The 23767-nt window shown below is 40.1% G+C and overlaps 3 protein-coding genes across 9 annotated transcripts in view; 2 read left to right on the top strand and 1 right to left on the bottom strand.

Moving 5' to 3' along the window:
- usp9 (ubiquitin specific peptidase 9) overlaps positions 1-2624 on the bottom strand; it is a 38837-nt gene extending 36213 nt beyond the window's left edge. For all 6 annotated transcript variants that reach the window (XM_014988975.2, XM_014988978.2, XM_014988977.2 and 3 more), the window contains exon 1: positions 2193-2624. The gene's annotated coding sequence lies outside the window, so the exon portion shown is untranslated. The remainder of the gene's footprint in view (positions 1-2192) is intronic.
- Positions 2625-4813: 2189 nt separating this feature from the next.
- Positions 4814-18968, top strand: med14 (mediator complex subunit 14). Of its 2 annotated transcripts, XM_014988982.2 has the most exons (29): positions 4814-5275; positions 6045-6071; positions 6178-6283; positions 6392-6565; positions 6729-6858; positions 6981-7109; positions 7219-7326; positions 8369-8501; positions 8603-8753; positions 8896-9007; positions 9542-9667; positions 9972-10050; positions 10147-10306; positions 10401-10595; positions 10810-10944; positions 11042-11118; positions 11211-11371; positions 11566-11712; positions 12745-12989; positions 13675-13944; positions 14859-15108; positions 15548-15670; positions 15860-16036; positions 16705-16943; positions 17035-17214; positions 17306-17413; positions 17798-17923; positions 18026-18215; positions 18309-18968. In XM_014988982.2, the coding sequence occupies exons 1-29, from the start codon at positions 5100-5102 to the stop codon at positions 18380-18382; spliced, it is 4308 nt and encodes a 1435-aa protein (XP_014844468.2). In that variant the 5' UTR covers positions 4814-5099; the 3' UTR covers positions 18383-18968. The 2 variants fall into 2 exon arrangements, with proteins under 2 accessions (XP_014844468.2, XP_014844471.2); XM_014988985.2 differs by lacking the exon at positions 15548-15670.
- Positions 18969-20006: 1038 nt separating this feature from the next.
- On the top strand, positions 20007-23297 carry LOC106918909 (uncharacterized). Its single transcript, XM_014988986.2, has 8 exons — positions 20007-20489; positions 20774-20892; positions 21421-21481; positions 21566-21633; positions 21701-21803; positions 22449-22567; positions 22678-22823; positions 22904-23297. Exons 1-8 carry the CDS (start codon positions 20429-20431, stop codon positions 23010-23012), a joined length of 786 nt encoding a protein of 261 aa, XP_014844472.1. The 5' UTR covers positions 20007-20428; the 3' UTR covers positions 23013-23297.
- Positions 23298-23767: the final 470 nt, after the last annotated feature.

Genomic DNA, 23767 nt, shown 5'->3' with positions numbered 1-23767 from the left:
TAGAGCTCAAGGTAGTTTGGTTTTTTCTACATCACACACAATGGGGTTCAGGTAATATTTAAATGTTATACAGTGCATTATTTAACTACACAAGTGTCTCTAAGAACTAGATAGTTGTCAACTTAAAGTCTATGTTAAGGAAATGTAGTCAGATTCAATAGTTACTGGAAAAAGATTACTACTAAAAAGATCTATTGTGATTTGATTAGGGTTCAAAGTCTTGTATTTTATAAATGTCAACTCGTATATATTGGATCAGAACCAAAATAAATAGAGGAAGAGTGTAATAAAAGGTCTTCCCAAAATATCACAAAAATAGGTTGGATTGCATGGAAGATTGGGACATTTCTATATTTATCTCAACCAGTCAGTAAAATACTCATCCACAAAGAAACATTGACTGATTAAAAAAAATGGTGAAAGTACATGAGAACAAAATATTATATACAGGTACGAAACTGAGGTATGTAGGGACCAAATGGCAGCAACTGATATGAAATGGGGTTAAGAACTAGAAAAGCCGAATTGTCAAAATGCCAATAAACATCAACACAAACAAAGCAGTTTGTCATCCTTGCTTCCAGTTCAGTGCACACAACTGGATCAACAAATATTTTTTTCCAAGATTCAAAAATTGCTCCTATTCTGCTGTATGGATGCAAAGCTGTATGGAAATGCTTACGTTGTGCATTTCCAAATAAAAATGAGGCAAGCATAAAAATTCATGAGACCAGTGGAGACATCTGGACAGATGTGTTGCCCTATTCTATACTAAATATAAAATCAAACATTGTTTGATTTTATTGTCTTTTATATATGCTTTTTTCTTACTTGTTACAGGGGTTGGTAATGAATATTACAGTTCAAAAATAAACCCCTAACCTCAAAAAAAAAAAAAAATCCTCTTTGAAACGGGATAAAACCTGTTATTTATACAACGCAAACATACATTCTGAAGAATTTAGGTCACAAGACAAGGTGCAACGCCGGCTTTTGAATATTAGCACTCAAGTTATTTCCAGGCATCTTGTTGATGGATAAATCGGTCGAATAAAATTAGCACGTTTCTCGTCGAGTTTCTTCAAAACTAAGAGGTCGAAAAGTTTGACAAGTACGCAGCAACATTACGTAATTAGTGCAACGACCAAGCATTGACACCTGGTAGTTTTTGGTTGTTCACGCCGGTTCCTGTGGTTCGGTTTGGCTGGAAGGCGATCCGCCCAGACAGCAGAGCTTTGAGGCGGTGAAGGCCTTACCGTCCAAAGCCCACTGCGCTGTCACATATTCAGGCCTCGGCGTCCGTTTGGGCCTTGACGTAACACTCGCCCTGCAAATATGTGCTTCAAAAACGGACGATCCTAAACACACAGCATAGCTGCTTCAAATATGAAATTTCTGATTACAAACAATCACTTGTCACACCGTTCTTGCTGACTAACTATGTAACAAGATCGCCATTTGCAATGAGCGACGGCCGTGCTAACAGGAGCCAATCTAGACAGTTAATGTTAGCCAACTGTTAGCTAGCGAGTAAACATATTTGAATAAAAATAACTTGGCAGATTATTGACATGACTATATATGCTGGGATTCAAGCAATAAAATGTAGTTGACTTATCGCCAGTCTGCAAACATTTCAACATTACGAATAAGTTAGCTAGCTATCTTTGCAAAGGATGACAGGGGAGGCGTCTATTTCCTGAAATCCAACAGTGTTCTGATACGTATTCCTAAAGTTAGAACAAGGGTAAAACATTCAAAAATATAACATACTGGTGGGTTTGGAGGTAATAAATGTAAATAGTAGCATTTCTTTCAGAAAGCAATCGCGAAGTGCATTATTTAAACAAAAATTGGTTGCATGTTCATGCCGCTAACTTGTAAACACGGGACGTTTAAAGGAAATGTTTCTTATCAGAATGTAGACAGTATCGAGGTCCTTTTGCGGGTAGCTAACGTTAGCCTTAACTCAGTGAATTTAGAGACATATTCTTATGGCCGTAAATTAAATTCTATTTACGTTGACACATTCAGTAATTTGGTAGCCACCAGAGAAAGCAATGCCAGCAATTGAGAAATACAAGTATCGCTAAATGCAGCAACGTTACCTTGCACACAGCACCAGCTGACGCTAACAGTAGCTGGCTAACAATCAGCAGTCAACATACTGTGCTAAGCAGCTAACAACTCACCAGGAATTTGATACGACTTCCCCTCTATTCACTGGATACGTCCAGTCTCCAGCGATTGTGTCGTCGTATATTACATAAACGCGGCCTATATCAATGGCAGTTTCGCAGGGTACCAAACCTGTTACTAGAAAAATCTAATTCCTACGTTTTTTCCTCCGCTTCTGGGTGTTTTTCCTGCGTCACCGGCGCGGTAACAGCCCCCTAACTCTATCTAGTCCGGTTTCTGGGGCTTGTCACCTCGGTCCCAGCAGTCACTCACAACTTGAATCAGCTCAACATGGCGGAAGCGCAGTCCGACACAAACGCTTCTTAGTAAAACAGGCCAGACTGCTGTGTGAACTCCAACACTCCGGCAATGTCTATGAGCTGGTTTGCATCACAACCCCGACTAGCTCTGCTTAACACAACACCCGCTGAATGGAAGAGCATAAAACCCCACTCAATTTCTATAAGAGATTCCAGTTCCAGTAATTAAATCCATTTCTGATTTTGACTGAAATGAGGCAGATACAAATGAACAGCTGTGGCACTACACTATAACGCCTCCTATCGGACGGGGTGGCCATACAAGAAAGCAACATTTTTTGTTTCCTTTTAAGAATATAAAATCATCAAGCAACACCATATATGAAGTGTATAATGTGGCATGGCACAATAAATTAAATAAAAATACTAAACAATTACATTTACCATGGTTATAATTAAATAAAACATAATGAAATTTAATAAGTAAGCGTATTCCTAAATTTTTACAGGTGTCAATAATTTTGAAATAGATAGTTTAAGTTTAAGTTCACTGCTTAAAATCTAAAGCTCAAAACATTGGAATTATGTACATGTATTCTATATTTGCATAGAGATGAACAGTTGCGTGAGGCCTAAAAGCCTCACTCCCTGATGCCCTTTCACTGCTATTGACACCTGTTATTATTAACACCAGTATTGATATTGCTGAGCACTACATCAGTCAAGATTTTGGCTTGGAAAAATTATTTAACATTACCACGGTCATATTTTTCAACAAAATAAAACCAGAATCCATCTAAAGTTTTGTTCAAATTCAATTCAAATTCAGAAATACATCAATGACTCCATAGGGAAAATATATGTTGCTGTGACTCATTTATTTGAAGAGTCATAAATTATAAGTTAGGGCTTTTATATAAATTAATTTGGGACAAACTCTTGTTTATATTATCTATGCTTGATGGTGTATTTATTTTTTGCATTAGACTTTACACAATAACAGCCACATCTGAATCAACCATCAAAAATGAGGTTTCTAATCTTTGGTCTATTCTCAAGCATTTAAGATGTACATAAAATGTTTTCCCAGTTTGGGAGTACATAACAGAAACAAATAAATTTGTTTTAATTTATTATGTTGATAAAATAGGTACGTTTTCCTTTGTACATGTGAAGCTGTTGATTTTTTCAACCTGTACCATGATTATCATGGGGCTCCTGGGCCTGTACTTCAGGAAGGCTCTGAGTATAACAAAATATATTCTTGAAGGTTGGTGAAATTATGTTTGCTTTATATATCATTTTGAAGTTATAAGTTATCAAATTATGACATTCATACAGTATGTCACTGAAAAGTTACCTTTTTTTTTACAACACACAAGATTATAATTTGGAATAATACATTTTCTAAGAGGAAATCAATCTTTTATAAAAACTGGATATAAAAATTAAGTTGCTTCAGAGTTCATTTACTGGAAGACAAAGAACATGTCCTTAATTATAATGATTTCAGTCTGAGGTTTTAACTGCACCCTGCTAGTTACACTAAACTTTACCTTTAGCTTTAACTATCTGGATAAATTGATTTGATGTATGTTTAGTATCACGTTTTATTCCTGCTTTATGTATTGATAATATTTATGTTTGATCCGGGAATTTAATAGAAATGTAGTTTTCTCTTTCTCGTGAGAGTTTTCCCAAACTCTAATGAGTTTGAGAATATCCCTCATTAAATTTATTTTTCAAAAACATAACTAGAACTAGATATGGATAATTTATTTTGCAACCTAAAATGAGAGAGATTCATTTTAAAACAATGAATGAAATGTGTCCCATATTTTTGACTTTAAGATTTTTTTTATTTTTTGTTGTTTTGCATATTATTTTAATTTGTGTAGTGTGTATTAATAAAGATTTATAGTAATGTGCATTAAAGCCTGCCCAATACACCCCTTCAATAAAGAGGGGGGAAAATAAACAAATAAAACTCCTGTAAAACCGTCGTCTTGATAAAGATGGTTCGGGATGAAACTTTTTTTTTTTTCTCCTACATACACACCTCACAACTTCAATACTATAGCTTACGTGAACTAGCAAACAAAACATATTTAAGCAATTATATTTAAAGTAGTACACTGTCACTTGTTTCTAGGGCAACAATTTCAGAAGCACATCTTAAATGACAAACTACCACAAGCTGTCAAAGTTACAAACACTCAAACATCTTACCTGTAAGTCAGAATAGTCTGAATTGTAAACATGATGTAAGCATTTTTTTCGCTGTCAAAGCCATCCAGTCTGGTTAAAAAAATCCACATAAACTGCAGAATATTATTGAGTCTCGCTCTTTAAAAGAATCCTGTCTGGGTTTTCTGTCTCTCCAACTTGTATGCTAATTATCCCCGATATCAAAGATGGCGGCCTAGCAGCATTGAAAATCTTCTCCGTAATGACTTACTAAATTAAGCATTAGCTGACTTTTTGCTGTTTACAGAAGTGACTAAGTCATTGCAGCGCTGCTCTTCTCATAGAAGAAATGGTGTGAGAATACGAGGAAAGTGTCTTTTGAGGAGGAGCGGGCCACTACTAGCCGAGAGTTCCCCGTTGTCTGGCTGTTTGCGCAGCGGAGCAGCTAACTAGCCTATACCGACAATTTTTAAAATGGCTCCGGTGCAGATTGGGTCAGATGGGCCGCTCGTTCCGCTCGGAGGTCCCGTTGTCTCGGGTCCACAGCCACCACCTCCCGGGACCCCAGCTACACAGGGCGTCAAACTAAGCCTGCTTATTGAATTTCTTCTCCAGCGGACTTACCATGAAATTACCCTGCTGGCTGAGCTGTAAGTAACAGTTAGCTTAGCAGGCCCACAGGCGGGCTAATAGGCTAACGCTTGTAAACTTAAGAGAACTTTAGAGCTGTAAAATAAACTCTTGTTGTTTTATTACACTCAAACAATCACTATGAAAATCATACTAATTTGTTATATTAAAGAAAGACTCAATGCATATAAAGTGATTGCTTTCTTAAGGGACGTGCAAGTAAATGACTTGCTACTACCGCTTCATAATCATTGATCAGAAGTTTACCAGTAAGTACAGTGTTGTTAAATCTACCACCCAAGCTCATCTGTAAAAATCAGTAAAAGCTATTGTTCATATAGTTAGTTTCTTTTAAACAAATAAATATCAGGCTTCCTTTGTTGTTGTGCTGTTTACCCAAAATCAGTTACTTATTTGAGACCCACACTCACATTCCCCTGGTGACATCACATAAGGCAACCCATAGCACGTTGCTTTCATATTTCTTTATTCTTCTTTTTATTTGCATGTTTCCAATACGTCATATTTTTTTGCTTTTTTACTCTTAACAAAGTATACAAAGCTTTTAAACGCATTAAAGCCAGAATATATATAAATATAAACATCCATCAGGGGTTGGAGGAGTCAACAGAGTCAAGCAATCAGTCAAAAGGTTTGAGCGATTCTGTGACAACGTTTGTGGAAAAGGAAGGGCAAAAACACAATGTCATAACTTTTTAGGATAGAAGATGTGTTAGTGCTGTGATTTAAATGTGGCCTTAATTTAAAATCAATGTTTTTATTTTGCAGGCTCCCCCGAAAGACTGATATGGAGCGGTATGTTTGCTCTAATTTATTAAATACAATAATTAAATGCACAACTTTTTTTAAGGGACATTTCTTTTAATTTGACTGTCATTTCTTAAACTTCTCTTTCATGAAGGAAAATTGAGATCGTCCAGTTTGCAAGTCGCACCAGGCAGCTGTTTGTGCGTCTCCTGGCCCTGGTTAAGTGGGCAAGCAATGCAGGGAAAGTTGAGAAGTGTGCGGTACGTTGTGTTTAATGAAATCCTCCCGCTGAGCGTTAGGTGGTCCGTCAACAGAAGCACAAGCGTCTAGCTGACCATAGCTCTCTGACTTGGCTTGTGTTGTGACAGATGATCTCCAGCTTCCTGGATCAGCAGGCCATCTTGTTTGTGGACACAGCCGACAGACTGGCTTTGCTGGCTCGGGACGCCCTCGTGCACGCTCGCTTGCCCAGCTTCGCCATCCCCTTCGCCATCGACGTCTTGACGACAGGGTCGTACCCACGCCTGCCTACGTGCATACGTGTAAGTCTTAAATCTTGATTTTTCTTTCCCCGTTAAGGCTGAATAAAAAGAAGATGCAGATTTAGATATTCTGACTTGTCTGTCTAATGTGTCGTTTTATTTATTTATTTATTTATTTATTCATTTATTCATTCATTCATTCATTCATTCTGTCTTTGTTCAGGATAAAATAATACCTCCTGACCCAATCACTAAAACGGAGAAGCAGACCACTTTAAACCAGCTCAATCAGATTCTACGACATCGTCTTGTCACCACTGACCTGCCTCCACAGCTGGCAAATCTCACAGTTGGTAAGCAGTTTGTGTAAAGATCTTGAATTTTAATTGCCTACTGTTGATTTATTTTTATTATTATTATTATTATTATTATTATTATTATTATTATTTATCTTGCTTATTTGTATATTCTTTAGCTAATGGTCGTGTTAAGTTTCGGGTGGAGGGAGAGTTTGAGGCCACTCTGACAGTAATGGGAGATGATCCCGACATTCCCTGGCGACTCCTGAAGTTGGAAATTCTAGTGGAGGACAAAGAAACTGGAGGTGAAGAAGCTAATTCTGATTATATTTTATGAGTAACATCCATAGTGTGGCCCAATATGTGATTTCCTCTTTTTTTTTTTTTTTTTTTACTTTCACTGCTTACTAACAGACGGACGAGCACTGGTCCACAGTTTGCAGGTGAACTTCATCCACGAGTTGGTCCAGGCTCGACTTTGTGCCGATGAAAAACCCCTCCAGGACATGTACAACTGCCTGCGTATCCTTTAAACGTTTCTGTTTGCTCATCGAGACAAACATTTTCAGGGTGTTTCCTGGTCTGGATGCATGTGGAGAAAGTTTATGAGAGCAGGGGGAAAATACTGGTATTTGCAGAACGTATTTCTTCTTCTATTTTCTAACAGTTCAGTCCATCTTCAATGCCTAGTCCCTGTAGAAAATCGTCCATGAATTTGGAGGAAGCTTTGTGTCTATGCTTTAAAACTGATGCAGTATGTATCGGTTTTAAATGCACTTTGTACATGTCTTTCGTGCAACGGTTCAAGTTTTGTCCAGTTCTGCTCTGACCCTCTGCAGTAGTGTGTGTGTGTATGTGTGTGTTGAAGCATATAGGGTATTGACTGATCAAGCAGACAAGTGTAGAATTCCAATGAGAATCCCAGCTGCAGTATTGCATCCTGCCTAGCACCCTTTCATTAATTCTTAAATAACAAATCAGCTTTTTGTTAACGGCAAAGAAAGAGCAGCACTGTTCCTGCAAGCATCGGTCATCTGAGGTGTTTTTTTTTTTTTTAAACCACTTGCAGAGATGTGTACTTCCACACCTGTCAGCATGTTTATGAAATACGGCTAAATTACATTTTCTGTCAATTGCATAGCTTCGACGTATATATTTAGCCAGACATTTGCGTGCGACGACAAGGCTTCAGCGAACACAATCTTGATATTAGTTTCTGTCAATATGCATCTTTCATGCAGAAATAGAAACAACCAGGTATTAGCATTTAACACAATCGTCAAACTCTCAAAGGCTTAATCAAGCATGCAAGTTGAGCAAGCCTTTGCTAATCACAATGCTAATCAGTACATCTCTGCACTGGCTTTCACCCACCCCCACGTCAAAGAGCAGTCTGTGTGAGGCACAAGCAGCCCTTTAACTAATAATCTACATCTTGAAGGATGTGTGCGTGTGCGTGTTTCGAATGTCAATGCCGCGATAAGTCAAATAGTCAACCGTCTACCTTGATCTGTAATTCCCTCCTCCCCCATACCGTGCTTTTCTTTAACTGCGCCGTATCCAGATTCCTTTTGCCTGTCGCTGCAGCTCGAGGTCCTCCATTCTCAGACACTGATGCTGATCAGAGAGCGCTGGGGAGACCTGGTGCAGGAGGAAAAATATGTTCCGGCAAAATACCTCACGCTTTCCGTCTGGAAGTAAGGCTTCTACATTTTCAGACGGGGGAAAAAGATGAGGTTTAATGAAGAAACATAAAAAAAAAAAAAACAAATTGTTTTTATTTGTGTCATCTTTACAGCCAACAGGTTTTGGGTCGAAAAACAGGCACAGCATCAGTGCATAAAGTCACAATCAAGATCGATGAATCGGATGGATCTAAGCCATTGCAAATATCTCATGAGCCTGCTCTCCCTGCCTGTGACTCAAAGTTAATGGAGCGAGCCATGAAGGTGAAATTAAAAATGAAAATGGTTTCTGTTCCTAATGTAATGCAACATTTAGACCATTAGGATTTCCTTTGCATTTAAATCACAGCGTCAGCTAAGTTTTATTTCTCTCTCTCTCTCTCTCTCTCTTTTCTGACTTGTTTAGATTGATCATCTCTCAGTAGAGAAGCTGCTGATTGACAGTGTTCATGCCCGGGCCCATCAGAAGCTGCAGGAACTCAAGGCCATTTTAAAGACCAGCAATCCCAGCGATAACTGTATGTATTTCATCTTTCTTTCTACTTGACAGAGTCATTAAAACCCAGAGCTTTTCTGTTGTCAGTTTTATGCCAGATGTAATAAGACTCCATGTTTTTTTTTTTTTTTTTCCTCTCTCACATCACTTGAATATTTACTGAAAAGCACTGGGGATCATAAAGATAGGTTTTTGGTTGCATCCTTTTTAAAGGTTTTTATCTTATTGCAAACCCATACGATTTATTTATTTGTGTTTTTCTTTTGTACATTTCTGTCGTGATACAGACTTGATTTCCATTCATTGTTTGCTTAAAATATCTTAAATTTGAGTTGGTGAAACCTGCAGAAATTTTTAACAAGTAGTTTTCCACATTTAACCAGATTGAACTGGATCACTCCCCCCCTTGGTAAATGAAATCACTGCACAGCTTTACCAGAGGTTCTTTCTAAATCACATATTTTACTAGTCTCAGTCTTGATTTGTCCCAGTATACGATTTCCAGTCATATTTAGTGTTAAATACTTGCTTGTTTTACTGTATTTTTTTCCTCTAGCATTCATTGAGACGGCTTTGCCCACGCTGGTCGTTCCGATACTTGAGCCATGTGGTCGCTCAGAGTGCCTGCACATTTTTGTAGATCTTCATTCTGGCATGTTTCAACCCATGCTCTATGGATTAGGTAAGCAGTGGCACCAAGAGTTAACTCCTCTTTTTTGGGTCCTGTATTTTTTGTGTTTGTTTTGATTAGCCTGACTCTTACACCAGTTCTGCAATGGTGTTGTGTTTTTAAAACAATGCTTTTTGTGTTTTAACTACAATTTGACTAGTTTAATTTAAAATGTAACTCCTTCTATTGATATTTTTTTCTGTCAACTTTTATCTGATTGTGTTTTAAAGCTTTGGCTGCACATTTATCAATAGTCGTGATTTATTAGCTTTCTTCATTCTCTCAGCCACAAATCCTGGGTTTGTTCTCTCTACAGATCAGTCCATGCTGGATGACATTGAAAAGACAGTCAATGATGATATGAAACGCATTCTCTCTTGGCTTCAGCAGCTCAGGTAAGTTCATATAAGCTAAATCAATCTTTATTTACTGAATGTGATAAATTACGAACACTGTGTGGGGACTGTGAGGCATTCATTCTTTCCGGTTAGGTTCTGGCTGGGGGAGCAGCGATGCCGACAGTCCGTGAAGCACCTTCCCACCGTTTGCTCCGACATCCTTCACCTCTCCAATTCGGCCATGCACCCAGTCGGCAGCTTGTCCAAGCACAAACTCTTCATCAAGCTCACTCGTCTCCCACAGTACTACATTGTGAGTTTTGTCGGCCAGTTTATTGTTTAAAGACGTGTTCATTCCCATGCATTTATTTATTTTTTTCAAATATTTTCTCTTGTTTCCTTGCCAGGTGGTGGAAATGCTTGAAGTGCCTAGCAGTCCCACAGCATTACAGTACAAATACTCTTTCCTATCAGTTTCTCAGTTGGAGGGAGAGGACGGGCCTATGTGCGCACAACTTTTACAGCTTTTTAAACCCAACCTGGAACATCTTGTCCAGGACCCAACAACAGGGAGAGAGGCTCGACCTGGAACAAAAAGAAAGGTAGTTGTTTATTTTATATCGTGAAGAAATTGATAGGTTTAATGTGAGATTCTGAACTTTGTGTAGAAATGTTTTGGGCCCTGTTATCGTTTTTAACAGCTATATGGAAAGTATGGCGCAACTGCAAACCTTCCACGCGCACACTGTCTTCCTTAAGTTACTGTACATGCTTTAAATACACCTTCAACATCGTTCTCCGTCTTCTGCTCTGTAGATTGCTGGAGATCAAGGAGACTCTGAGCCTAAGAAGCCCAAGAGGTCTGGAGAAATGTGTGCTTTCAACAAGGAGCTGGCTCATCTCGTAGCCATGTGTGACACCAACATGCCTTTTATTGGTCTCAGAGCAGAGGTCAGTCAGCGTTTGGTCTTCAGGTGTATATTTCTGGATTCAAGGCTTGTATAATTCCCAACTGATCCAAAATGGTTTTTCTTTCTCTTCTGAGTAGCTTTCCAACATGGCCATTCCAAACGAGGGAGTGCAAGTGGAAGGGGACGGGAGTAGTCACGCAATCCGACTGCTAAGGTAAACCAAACCTCCATGTGCCTCCTCCCTCCCTCCCTCCCTACCTCTCTCCCTTGTTCAATGCCAAACTGTTTATGCCTCTTGTTTTCTAGGATTCCCCCTTGTAAAGATGTCGGAGAGGAGACCAGGAGAGCTTTGGAGCGCTCCCTCTTGGACAGCACCATTCGCTTGCAGGGCAGGAATAACCGGACCTGGGTGGCTGAGCTGGTCCTGGCCAACTGTCCGCTCAGCAGCACAAACAGCAAGGAACAAGGTGCTTTTTTTTTTTTTTTTTTTTTTACCAAATGCACATCATTTCTTCCACTGAAAATAATTATTTTAGCATCTTTTTATTCAGAATAATGTATTATGATACCTCAGTATTTTTGTCATTATTCTTTATAGAAATTTTTTTTCCTCTGTTTGCATTCTGACCCGTGTTCTCACTGAGTTTCCCTGTTCTACCAGCCTCCACTCGCCACGTGTATTTGACCTATGAGAACCCTCTGTCGGAGCCTGTGGGCGGGAGGAAGGTGGTGGAGATGTTCCTGAACGACTGGAAGGCCATCAGTCAGCTCTACCAGTGTGTTCTGAACTTTTCTTGCACACTGCCAGGTGGGTGCATGTTGACCTGAAAAAAAAGTCTTCACATTTGCCAATGATCAGATTACAGAAATTAGCGAGGCTCTTACACAGACTGGGAACATTTGGGATTTTAATTAAGTAATTTCCAGGTGTGGAGAAATATAAAAAATGTACAAACTAGAGCTGAAGTGATTGATAGGATTAATGGAGATTAATAAAATAATCAAATTTCCTTGTCAAATGGCGTTTTGACTAAAAATCTGGATCTTTTTTTCAAATTCCAATCTCTTTTTTTTTTCAAAATCTTTCTCTTTCTTACTGTTTATTCAATGTCACATGCTGTAAAGCACCTTGAAATGCCTTGCTGCTGAGATGTGCTATACAAATAAAATTTGATTGATTGATTGAATCAACTAGTTTAGTAATTGATTAGCCATTAACTGGAGTACACAGACTCAAAAAGGCCATTTGCTGAAAAACCAACATATTTAGAGCACTAATTAAGCCAATATGACATGTATACATTTTGCATTTAAGATAAAAACACCTTTGTCTTTAAATATGTTTTAGCCAAATCTCTTCAAGTGTCAGTTTTAGCTTCACATGGTTCAAACTCACTAAAGGAATGCTAAGTTATCGCCTTTTAGGAAGTAACATGTTTTTCTTATTTAAAAAAGGAACTGAGATATTTCTTTTATATTTTAATATATTTCCAACATTTTATATAATTGGCTTAAGTGGTTAAATGAAAAATCTGTAGAATGTGCTAAAGTTCTCATGGATGCATCAGTCCATCTTTATGTCTATTTTTCCATGTATTCTTTTATTAAAGTGGACCTTTGTATAAACATCTGTAGACAATTCAGAGTGAAACCTGGTACTCATGTTTTAACAGTTGTTCAAGAAATTGGACTTTGGAATTTTGTATCTTGAAAAATCTGACATTTAGAACACCATGTAGGAATCCTGGAGTCTGGGTCCTACGTTTTCTGCACAGGAAAAACCCACCTGAATTTATAAGTATTGTTTCTGCCATGTAACTCGGTGATTTCTTCACTCCAGAAATGCCGCCCTACCTGAGCCAGTTCTCGGAGGTCCGGCTGTATAACTACCGCAAGCTGGTGCTGTGCTACGGCACCACCAAAGGCAGCTCCGTCACCATCCAGTGGAACTCCAACACGCAGCGCTTCCACCTCGCCCTGGGCACCGTGGGGCCCAACTCGGGCTGCTCCAACTGCCACAACATCATCCTCCACCAGCTGCAGGAGATGTTCAACAAGAACCCAAACGTGATGCAGCTGCTGCAGGTACACGGTCAAAACTCTTAAAACGGTACTCATAGAAAGCACATTCAAGTGGTTTGCTTCGGTGTGCTGAACTTTCTAATAAATCAATGGATGTGAAAAACAAGTTGGATGATCTTTGAACCGCAGGAGTGTTGCATTTATCAGTGCCTCCAGGATGTTGAGATGGTTTCTTGTGATTGTGGAGGTCTAAAGTTGCTGATTATGTGGCACTTTTTTCAAAACGTAGCTGCGAAAGTTGCAGTTTAAGCTTTATTTTTTACAAAAATGTTCACGTAACCTTCCCAAAAAAGACAAGATTTTAATATGCAAAGTGCAAATAATACTTTCAAATAAAATCATGTCCTGAGGAGTTGTCAGAGTGCAAAAGAATATTTCTGTATTGGTCATTCAAATTAACATGAGCTGTTTACACTGTGTAAACAAATCCTATTGAACAGAAATAGGACTGCAGAAAAAAAAGTTTTCATTTAGCGTAGTGCTTTGGTGACGAGGGTTAAATGGATTTTCCAAAATTCAGCCAAGTTGCAGTGATTGGTCATAAAAATCTCAACTTCCTGGAGGGACTGATTTACCGAGCTGTGATTAGAAATTAAAAGCATGAAGTTATTTCAGTATCAGTATTATTGAACAAACTCCACAGAGCTACAAAATAATTTTTCCTAAGTCCTTTTTTGTGACTTTCCAGGTGCTCTATGACACACAAGCTCCTCTCAATGCAATCAACAAGCTACCAACAGTGCCCATGCTGGGCCTCACCCAGCGCACCAACACTGCCTACCAGTGTTTCTCCATCCTGCCCCAGTCCCCCACGCACATCCGCCTAGCGTTCCGCAACATGTACTGCATCGACATCTACTGCCGCAGCCGAGGAGTGGTGGCCATTCGAGACGGAGCCTACAGCCTGTTTGACAACACTAAGATTGTGGAAGGGTTTTACCCTGCTCCAGGACTCAAGGTAAACGGAAGGAAGAGACTTAAAGAGAACAAACTCACACTTTTTTCAACTATGAAAGAGAAGATGCTTGGTTTAAAAAAACAACAACAATTTTAGATAAAATTTTAATAAGTTTATTAGATTTTGTCTTTGATTATTATTTTTTTTATTACTCACAAAATGCTAAGTGTGAAGGAGAGCTAACAAACTGCACATTAACCTGAGCACTGCCGCAGGATAGTGAAACATGGTGTTGGCAGTATCATGCTCTGGGAATGCATATCTTCTTTAGTGTTTCCAGGACGTCTGTGCATTTCTTGGAAAGTCTTAAATAATTAAATGCAGCTAAAATTAAGGCCTTAAAATGTCTTAAATTCATTTAAAAATGTGAATATGTTATTACCAGGTCTTAAGGTTTGTCTCAACAGAACTATTTCATCTCATACATTATATATATGTTTATATATATATATTTTATTCTCTCTCTCGAGGAACTTCTCTGTCTGGCAAAAATTTGAGTCACACTCAGCTATATTCTCTTCTGTGACTTGAGAGGGATGAGGCTACCTCTCGCTAGCTGCTAATGTACCTTTAACTAGCTTTTTTTTCGCCTATTTATTGTGTGACAGATGGGTAAGTTTGTACATTACTGTGAAGCTTAAGGCCATAAATTCATTTCATAATAGTCTTAAATTTGAGTTAGTAAAACCTGCAGAGACCCTGGTTCCATTCAATAAACTCATGTATTACTTTCTTTCCACTTCATAACTTTTTACTTCTTTGTGTTGCATGAAGTCGGAATAAACATGTTGGTGCAAAATTAGCAACGCTGAAGTGGTGCCATTAGTTTTGCTGGACACTAAAAATAACCCCAAAAAAACCAGTGATGTGATTCAGTTTTTCCACATCAAACATTTCTCTCTCTCCTCCTTCAGACATTCCTTAACATGTTTGTGGACAGCAGCCAAGACGCCCGCAGACGTTCCGTCAACGAAGACGACAACCCTCCCTCCCCTGTGGGCGTCGACGTAATGGACAGCCTGATGAACCAGCTGCAGGCTCAGCAGCAGCCCCAGACCATGAGAGGTGGCGCCGGTGGCGTATACCCCCCTCTTACGTCGCCGCCACCAAATTATCTCGCCAACGTTACTCCGTCGCCCTCCATGATGCCCACACAGTCGCCAGGTAACGGTACATCGTAATTCCCTCTCATACTTGTGAGTGTGGAGGTCTCGTTCCGTTTGTGTCGTCTCATCTCATCTCATTCAGACATCTTATTCTAAATGATGAATTTTTAGTTTGACTCTCATGTCGTCATGGTCACCGACATATTTGTTACCGGAGCAAATCATCTGAGAGCTTCTGCTGCCACGTGTGCCCTTTTTAGTTGATGAAACTACAAGACCATTTGTGTTTCTCATGCAACATGTGCTCACAGAGAAAAAAAAAAGCATGTGTTCAGCCATGTTCCCTCCCTCCATTGGTCTCCATCTCAGCCCTCCAGCCAGACGCTACGGCCTCTCCGTCCAGCTTTAGCTTGTATGCTCACGAGTGATTGCGGGTGTGTGTGAGAGGAGCAGAGTCTTATGAGCCATTTGACGTATGTGTGTGTGTATATATGCAGGGAACATCCATGCCTCTGGCTCCCCTAGCGGAGCCTTGAGGGCGCCCTCTCCTTTTGGCCCCACCCCGTCTCCGTCGTCCCTGGGCATAGCCATGGGCCAGACCAGCTTTGCCAGTCCCCACGGTAAGCAGCAGGGAGGGCCATAAATGCTGGTCCCTGCTGGGCGAGGGGCTTGAACAGGCCGAAGCGAACATGACCGAGCCTTTTGTGCGCTGCAAACATTTAAGACTTGTAAAGCCAGGGCACGCAGTGGTGTATTTATGACTGTGATTGTTATGTTTAGTGACTGATTATTGGCTCTCTTCTACCTAGGTCCTCTGGACCCCAGCTCTCCTTACACCATGGTGTCTCCCAGCCACAGGGGCCAGTGGCCAGGCTCGCCCCAGGTTTCAGGGCCTTCTCCTGGGGCCAGAATCCCCGGCATGTCCCCCGGTAATCCTTCGCTGCACTCGCCTATTCCCGACCCCAACTCTCCACGTGGTGGGAGTGGTAAGTACCGCTTTCTCAATACTAATACTAACTCTATTAGGGCTGCATAATATATCTTAAATGCACAACTTTTGCAATATTAGTCTGTGCAATGATGCATATTTAAAGGACTAGTGCAATGTTTGTTGGTTATAATATTCACACGTTTCATGCTAAAAATACTCTCAGCCTCACTGCAGGAAATACCCACACATAAAAAGAGGATGATGCCAGAGATGATAAAATCATAGAGCGTTGGCAGCAGCATCATGACATTTGAGGGAGAAATGAGTGAGGACTCTATATTTATTGCAAATGAAATTGCCATCAAAGTATTTTAAAGTAAATACCACCATGACGTATTTTCTAATGTCGTGAGGAACAAAATTTAATGGCCAGTTATCAATTTTAAGTTTTTGCAAAGTTTTGATCTGCAAATAGCAGGTTTTTCTGATTCTTTTTTTTTATATGAACTATAAGTTCATTGCCTTCCCTGTGTGTGACAGACCTAATATTGTCTGACACACAGGGGGAAAAAAAATCCTTAATAAACAGACTGAAGGATGAGCAGTGCAACATCCTTCAGTACAACAGAACTGTCACTTAGATCAGATTTAAGTATATTAAATTCTGTGTTTTTCTGCCTTTTCAAAATCCCCTGTTTTTTTTTTTTTCTATCTTTGCCTTAGGTTCCCAAGTCATGCCTACCAGTATGCCTCCTCCCCGAAAGCTACCTCAGCGCCCCTGGGCTGCATCCATCCCCACCATCCTCTCCCACAACGCCTTACACGTGCTCCTGCTCCCCTCACCTACCCCCTGCATGGTACCCGGCCTGGCAGGAAGCTATCTCTGCTCGCCACTGGAGCGATTTCTGGGTTCCGTTATCATGAGGCGACACCTACAGAGGATCATCCAGCAGGAGGCGACGGTGAGTGTCTCGTCAGTAATCGGTTGTTTGCTTCTTGCGTTTAATTTGAGTGTTTTCAGTGCAATCACCTGCCGTGTCGCATCTGCTCCAGCTATCGATCGTGAACTCCAACGAGCCAGGCGTGATCATGTTCAAGACGGACGTCCTCAAGTGCCGAGTGGCTCTCAATCCAAAGAACTATCAGACTCTGCAACTCAAAGTTACCCCAGAAAACGCAGGGCCCTGGTCCCAGGAGGAGCTTCAGGTGCTGGAGAGGTTCTTCGAGACCCGGGTAAGTGAAAACACCAGTCAACACCTAAAATGACACACCTCCACTTTGTTTTATCCTAACAATCCTTCTTCCTTTAACTTTCTCTTGTCAGGTCGCTGGTCCTCCCTTTAAATTCAACACTCTGAGTGCCTTCACGAAACTGCTCGGGGCTCCCACTAATGTTCTTAGAGACTGTGTGCGCATCATGAAGCTTGAGCTGGTGTGTAGCTTTCACTTCTGCTTTAAAGGCTTTATTTTTGTCTTATTAGTGAATTCTTTACTGTAAAAGATGTAAATGTCTCAATTTCCAGTCAGCATTTTTATTAGCTATACGAAGATTCCAAAACAGCTTTCAAAACCCATTTTCTGCCCTTACAGTCACATTAGATCTTTATTAATTTCTGCTTGAAGCAGAAGCGAAGTCGCACTGTGTGAGTTGTGACCAATTTATGTCTAATAATTTGGAAAAATTTGGCATTTCAAGTTTCCTACTAGCCATTCTTCGGTCAGGAATGCTCTCACCGAAAATCATCCAGCTCCAACCAACACACGTTTTTTTCTGTGCATCTCTAGTTGGGCTTGACTAAAATATTTCTCTCGCCAGTTCCCTGACCAGGCTGGACAGCTCAAGTGGAATGTCCAGTTCTGTCTCACCATCCCTCCCAGTGCGCCCCCCATCGCTCCTCCTGGGACCATCGCTGTGGTGCTCAAGGCCAAAATGCTTTTTTTTGTAAGTTGCACCATCTCTCCTACCTCAGTAGTACATTGCAGACCTTTAAATATTTGCAGGAGCCTGACTGTGTGTGTGCGTTTGGTCGTTTTCATCTCACAGCTGCAGCTCACCCAGCGCATCCCGGTGCCCCAGGACCCCGTGAGCATCATTGTTCCCATCGTGTACGACATGGCCACGGGCCTCACTCAGCAGGCCGATATTCCCAGGCAGCACAGCTCCTCTGGAGCCGCAGCGCTTCTGGTCTCTAATATCCTAAAGAGGTTCAACGAGCTGCACCCTTCCAGGCAGGGTAAGACTCCATAACAAGCTCCCCCTTAATCTAAATATCGACTCCGATTCTGACTTTACGGGAGTCGACCTTTCTAACGCTCTTGTCTTTCAGGTGAGTGCACCATATTTGCATCCGTTCAAGAGCTGATGGCCAGCCTGACGCTTCCCCCAAGCACTCGACAGTAACCCTTTCAGACTTTTTATCCTGAATCCGAACTGGAGTCGCCTGAGATTGAAGTCCAGAGCTGACGTGACAAAAAAAACAAAAAAGAGGAAAAGCGGTCGTCTGAATCCAGCATGCCATCTCTCTTCGGCTGAAAACTTTGACTTCGAATGAAATCAGTGCTGAATGCAAAGGAAACAAAATATAAATGTGTTATTTTTGTCCTCCAGGCACTTGTAAGCAAAATTATCTATTGAAAATTAAGATTGTTTACAAAAATATGTATATTGATGTAAATTTTGCTTGTCAGAAAGAAAATCAGGTGAGAGTTTTTGCGAGATTTCTTTTTCTTATGTCTATTATTATAGTTTTCAGGGGATAGATTCCTTAGCACACTATTTAATGATCTTCTTGCCTTTTGTTTTGTCAGTATCTGCTTTTCTTTTTTTATTTGAATTTTTCATTTTCTATACTCTAAAACTGTGATAAACTTTATAAGCCAGTTGTATTTTACTAAGAACCATTCTGAGTCCTGATTGAAGGATTTGGAGACATGCTGTCTGACTTTGCTATTTAATAAACAAAGCCCCGTGTTGGTTTGTGCTTTAAGGATCTTCCATTCAGCGATGACTGTTGAAGTGCTCACTCTCCTCAGAGCTGACTTCTTAGAAAAAAATATTCCCTCTCAATGCCTCACTAGAGAGGAAGCTCATTTCAGCTGGGATCTCCTTCTTTTGGTGCGTTTCTCATCAACGCAGATGAGGTTGGATTGTAAATGGAATTAGTCCATAATAACATAAATTGGTCTAATGACACTTTTAAACATTACAAATGATTATCTGCTTTTCATACAATAATTTAAGAAAACTGAGCATAGTTGTAGGTTTTTTAAGTCTGTGGTAAATATTTTATGTTTAAGTTAATTATCTGTAAAATATCACAATGCACTTATTTTCCATTACAAAAATATACATAGGTTTTGATGTATGGATTTCCTATTTCTGCCTCCTGTGAAGGAAAAAAATAAAAAGTAAAATCACAGATAAATCATATAGTACCATCACCAGGATATATCATGGTTCCCCAAATCAACACTGACTGTAAATATATTGAATCTCAATTCATTTTGTGCCTCTCGACTCTTCCTCCAGACTGAGAAAACATGATTTTAAATATTTGTCTCACCCCTTTCTACTCCCGCCCTGGGCAACTGCCCTTGCACCCCATTTCGAAAACCGACACTGCTTGTGAATGTCTCTTCTACTCTGAAATTGACTTTGTTGTTCATGCATCTTTTTTGGTGGCACTTGACTTTTTTTCTTCCACTAAACCTTCCGTCAACACCCAACTTCTTTCGCAAAAACATTTTTGTGACTTAACCAATGACTGTCATCTGGACAACTGTCACATCAGCAGCCTTCCCTATGATTGAACATTTTAGAACGTTTGCTAAATATTGGCTTTTTATTTATTGCAGCCACAGTCATCAAAATGAACAAACACGTGATATACATCACTGTGCAGTTGTTCAATCACATCATTTTTTTAAATAATATTCTAGTTTATTGAGGTAAACAATAAACTGGAATTTATTATTTACCTGCGATAGCTTTAAGGTTCCTTTCCTGACTGCGATGCTCTGATTCCCAACCTTAAAGCATGACATCATCTCTCCAGTCTGCGTGGGGCTGGCGTTCACTGAAGCCGACCCTGAATTCACTGATAGCAGGCGTCCGCATTTCGTCATTGTTTTGTTTTGCTTCAATCTATTCGAAACCGCATGGAAACACCGGGAATAAAGGATGTTTCGCCACGCTGCGACGTTTAGTCGTTGTCATCTGCGAGAAGAAGACGACGACTTTCTGAATGAACAACCGGTGTTCATTTACCCGCCCGAGCCTTTGGCACTCGAACGCACCACTCGCTGTGGATACCGCCGGGAAAATGCGTTAAATTAAATAGCAACGTTAGTCGTCTGCTGTCCCGTTGTTGCTCGTACAAGCCGCTTCTTATGGCTTTTACCAGCAGGGCGACATAAGGAGCCTCATCACGTCACATCCCGGTTAGACATGGCAGTCAGCACAACGGAGCCGCTCTGTCAGCCCTGCGTCTATCATGAAGATTTTAAAGGTAAGACTCTGCTTTATATCTGATCTCAGTGTAATATGTGGAAGAATTATAATTGAGTGTGGTAGAACTTCGTCCTACAGGCTTTGTCTGCTTCCCCAAAAACCTGACCACTCCCCTCCTGTCATCATCAAGCACCCCATAGAGGGTTGATGCATGGTCCCAGGCTTTGGTGACACCTCCCTGTGAAGCTTTACAAAGGAGTAGATGGTTAAAATAAAATAACAATAATAATAAAAAAGTAAAATAAGAAAATGTGCTGATGTGGTTTGGTTTGGTGTGGTCAGTGGAGCTGCAGGTGAGGCGACCTCTGATGCCTGTTCGACTGAGTCCTGAGCAGGTGGGGCTGGAGATGCTGTGTCTCTGTGGGCAACTGGACCTCCTCATCAGGGCGCAGATGCAACAGGTAGGCTGACCTCTGACAAACAAAAACAAACAAACACACACTTAAACTAAAGTGCCAGACTTCTATGAAGTAAAAAAGGGACAGCATGATAAATAATTTGATCAAACTGTAAAACTGATTGCAAGGAAATCTGTAAAAACAAAAGAAAAGAATAAAATGTCACAATAAGCTTGGTATACATGTGTGAACACCATGAAATAGTTTGTTGAGCCGCTTTCTTTGTCTTGCAAAGGTTCTCCAAATATAAATGTCACATCAAAGGTAGAGCAGGTTTTAAAGTATTTACCTGTGTCAATGTTTTTACATTAAATTGTAATCATTATTATTGTTTTGATTTTTTTTTTTTTTAGATATTTTTACAATGTAAAGACTTTTGAGACTGTCAACTGCACATATGTGACATGCAATATCTCACACCTTCATCTGTAAAATTAGAGTAATCTTATCATCATAGTTCATATAGAATAAATTGGTTTTATGTGTGGTTTTCTTACACGTGAAGCTTAATTCTGGTTTTCAAATGTCCAGTTCCAGGAGCAGTTAGGTCAAGGCTGCAGCCCTGAAGAGTCGGACACCTTTCAGACCCAAGGTATGATGCCAACAAACCGTCGTGGGATCATTCTAGCTTCGCTAAACTCTGTGTATTTAATGTGTTTCTTCTCTACCCTCCCAGGATCAGAGATTCTTGACCAAATGCTGCAGTGCCTTGAACATCTACCAAAGCCTATGCCACAGCTAGAGGTATCACACCTAACGTTAAATATTTGATTTTTCGTAGCACGGATTCAATTCTCACGTGTTTGCTCAGGACTACCTGGACATGGTGGGTCTGTCTGCCATGTTTCCTCGTGTCGAGGTCTTCCTTATTCAAGGCAGCCCTGTTGATATGCTGGACCGGCCACTGATGGATGGTAAGAACATTTAAATCATTCCCGACCAACAAAAACAGAGCACTAAGTTATGTCTTTGCACTCTCTGGTGGCCTCATTGTCTCATCTTCCTAATGTTTTCTATAAGAGTACAGTAACATAAAATGATTTCCACGATGACTATCGCTTTAAGGAAGCATCTTCGATGTTCACATGAAGCATCCTCGATGTTCACAAAAATGATTCAACAACCTCCTTCTTTCCAAAAGATGTTTTAAGCAAAAAAAAAGTCACTTTTGGTAAAAAAATAAATAAATAAATAAATACTTGGGCCATCATTTTAGGAAGGTGTCGATATCCTCTCCATCCAGTCTGACTGAGCTTGAGCTTTAATTTTGCAATCCAGGTTGGGGACCATTTTACATTTCAGGAGTATTAAAAAACACATGCACATCGTTCTTTTCCAATTTTTTTGTTTGCAAAAGTCATGTATCATTTGCCATCGTCCTCATAATTATCCGCTGCTTTTTGCTGGCTTGTCACAGAAAATCTCATTGATAAAACACTGAAAGTTGTGATTACAGCGTAGAAAAAAAAAAAAGTTAAAAAGTTCAATTTGTGCTCATACCGCGCTTCCTGTTGCTGTTCTGCTGCCGGCACCAACCTCCGCTTCTGTTCGTGCTACAGAATACTTCTTCCACGTCGCCAAACTGAACCAGCTGCTGGTGCTGAGTCAGCAGCTGGAGGAGGACATCAGGCACCTGGGTAGTCATAAATACATAGCCCACCAGCTCTCAGTTATATATGTAAGTGGGGTGAATCTGTCTTCTGCTTTCTTTGAATTGATTCCTCTCCAGTCTTCTAAACCGTTCCGCCTGTTTCCTTAACGTGTCTCTCTTTTTCTTTTCTTCTGAAGCAAGTCATCAGCTCTTTCAAGGGAATCCAGGTCTTTTCAGAAATAAAGAAGGACATTGAGACCAACTTCAAACAGATGAAGCAGTCTCTGGTGGCGGAGGAAGGCTGCAGGCATGAGCCTCAGCTGACAGCTCATTACATCAGCTGGTGAGTTCCAGCCTTCGAGAAGACGATGATTAATCCGCGGACAATCTGATTAAGAGGCCATACTCTGTTCCCTCTTGTAGGATATTGGAAATAACGAAAGGCCTGACGTCGCTGGTTCTGTCGCTGCCAGAGGAGCTGACAGAGGACCTTCATCAGGCCTTCACCTTTGTGTCTCAGTTCTTGTCCTAGAAGCAGAGTCACCCCCGCAAGCATCCCGGTAACTCCAGTAAGGATCCGGCTACTAACTGAACCGAACCACGACTGACTTTTAAAAAGGTGCTATTTGATTCAACTCAACAACGAAGAGCTGGACAGCCTAGCTTACTTGGAGATATTGTAGAGTTTTTTTGTTATTTTGTCGTTCTCGTGTTGGGGACTGAATGACAAGCTTGATGAAGCCACCCTTGCACTACTGTAATTACCAACTTAATTTTTTTTTAAATACCATGGAAGAATAAAATTCATTAAAATGAATCTACGACTTGGGTCAAATGTTTTGGGTATCCTTCCACAAGCTGCACTCTAGCTAATTTTGTAATAGTTTGAATTATGATCCACTCTTTTGGACAAAACTGCTCTAATTGTTTTCACGCGTCTTTTTGGATATCAATACATAATTAAAGAGATAAACAAAACACTTAACGTATTTGCATAAACATACATCATTTCTTTGTTAGTTTTAAAAAAAAAATCTGCTTTATTTAATGGCCAAATGTTGTTTTCATTAGCTTTAAGCCATCAAAATGGACTATATTTGTTTATTTTTCATAAATGAACGATTTAGATATATAACTTGGAGTAATAAATCTATATAATACTTGAATTTTACTTAAAAAATGAATCGATGAAATAAAAGACGCCATTCTATAATCTGTTTCTGAACTTCTGACCGCTACTCTACCAAAGACAGGTAAATCGCTCCCCCTGCTGTTTAAATGATGTAA

The sequence above is a fragment of the Poecilia mexicana genome, unplaced genomic scaffold (assembly GCF_051168715.1).
Source record: "Poecilia mexicana isolate PSO_F unplaced genomic scaffold, ASM5116871v1 scaffold_2, whole genome shotgun sequence".
NCBI lineage: Eukaryota > Metazoa > Chordata > Actinopteri > Cyprinodontiformes > Poeciliidae > Poecilia > Poecilia mexicana.
The sequence above is the reverse complement of the archived record's forward strand: the minus strand, read 5'-3'. Positions and strand labels throughout refer to the sequence as shown.

What these genes read in the sequence shown, in the direction of transcription:
- LOC106918909 (XM_014988986.2), top strand. Translation starts at nt 20,429, where the DNA reads ATGGCAGTCAGCACAACGGAGCCGCTCTGTCAGCCCTGCGTCTATCAT. An exon ending in CTATCATGAAGATTTTAAAG is followed by an intron (nt 20,490 to 20,773) that starts GTAAGACTCTGC and finishes TGGTGTGGTCAG; the next exon opens with TGGAGCTGCAGGTGAGGCGA. An exon ending in GGACCGGCCACTGATGGATG is followed by an intron (nt 21,804 to 22,448) that starts GTAAGAACATTT and finishes TTCGTGCTACAG; the next exon opens with AATACTTCTTCCACGTCGCC.
- med14 (XM_014988982.2), top strand. Translation starts at nt 5,100, where the DNA reads ATGGCTCCGGTGCAGATTGGGTCAGATGGGCCGCTCGTTCCGCTCGGA. An exon ending in GCTGGCAAATCTCACAGTTG is followed by an intron (nt 6,859 to 6,980) that starts GTAAGCAGTTTG and finishes TATATTCTTTAG; the next exon opens with CTAATGGTCGTGTTAAGTTT. An exon ending in GCATCATGAAGCTTGAGCTG is followed by an intron (nt 17,414 to 17,797) that starts GTGTGTAGCTTT and finishes TTCTCTCGCCAG; the next exon opens with TTCCCTGACCAGGCTGGACA.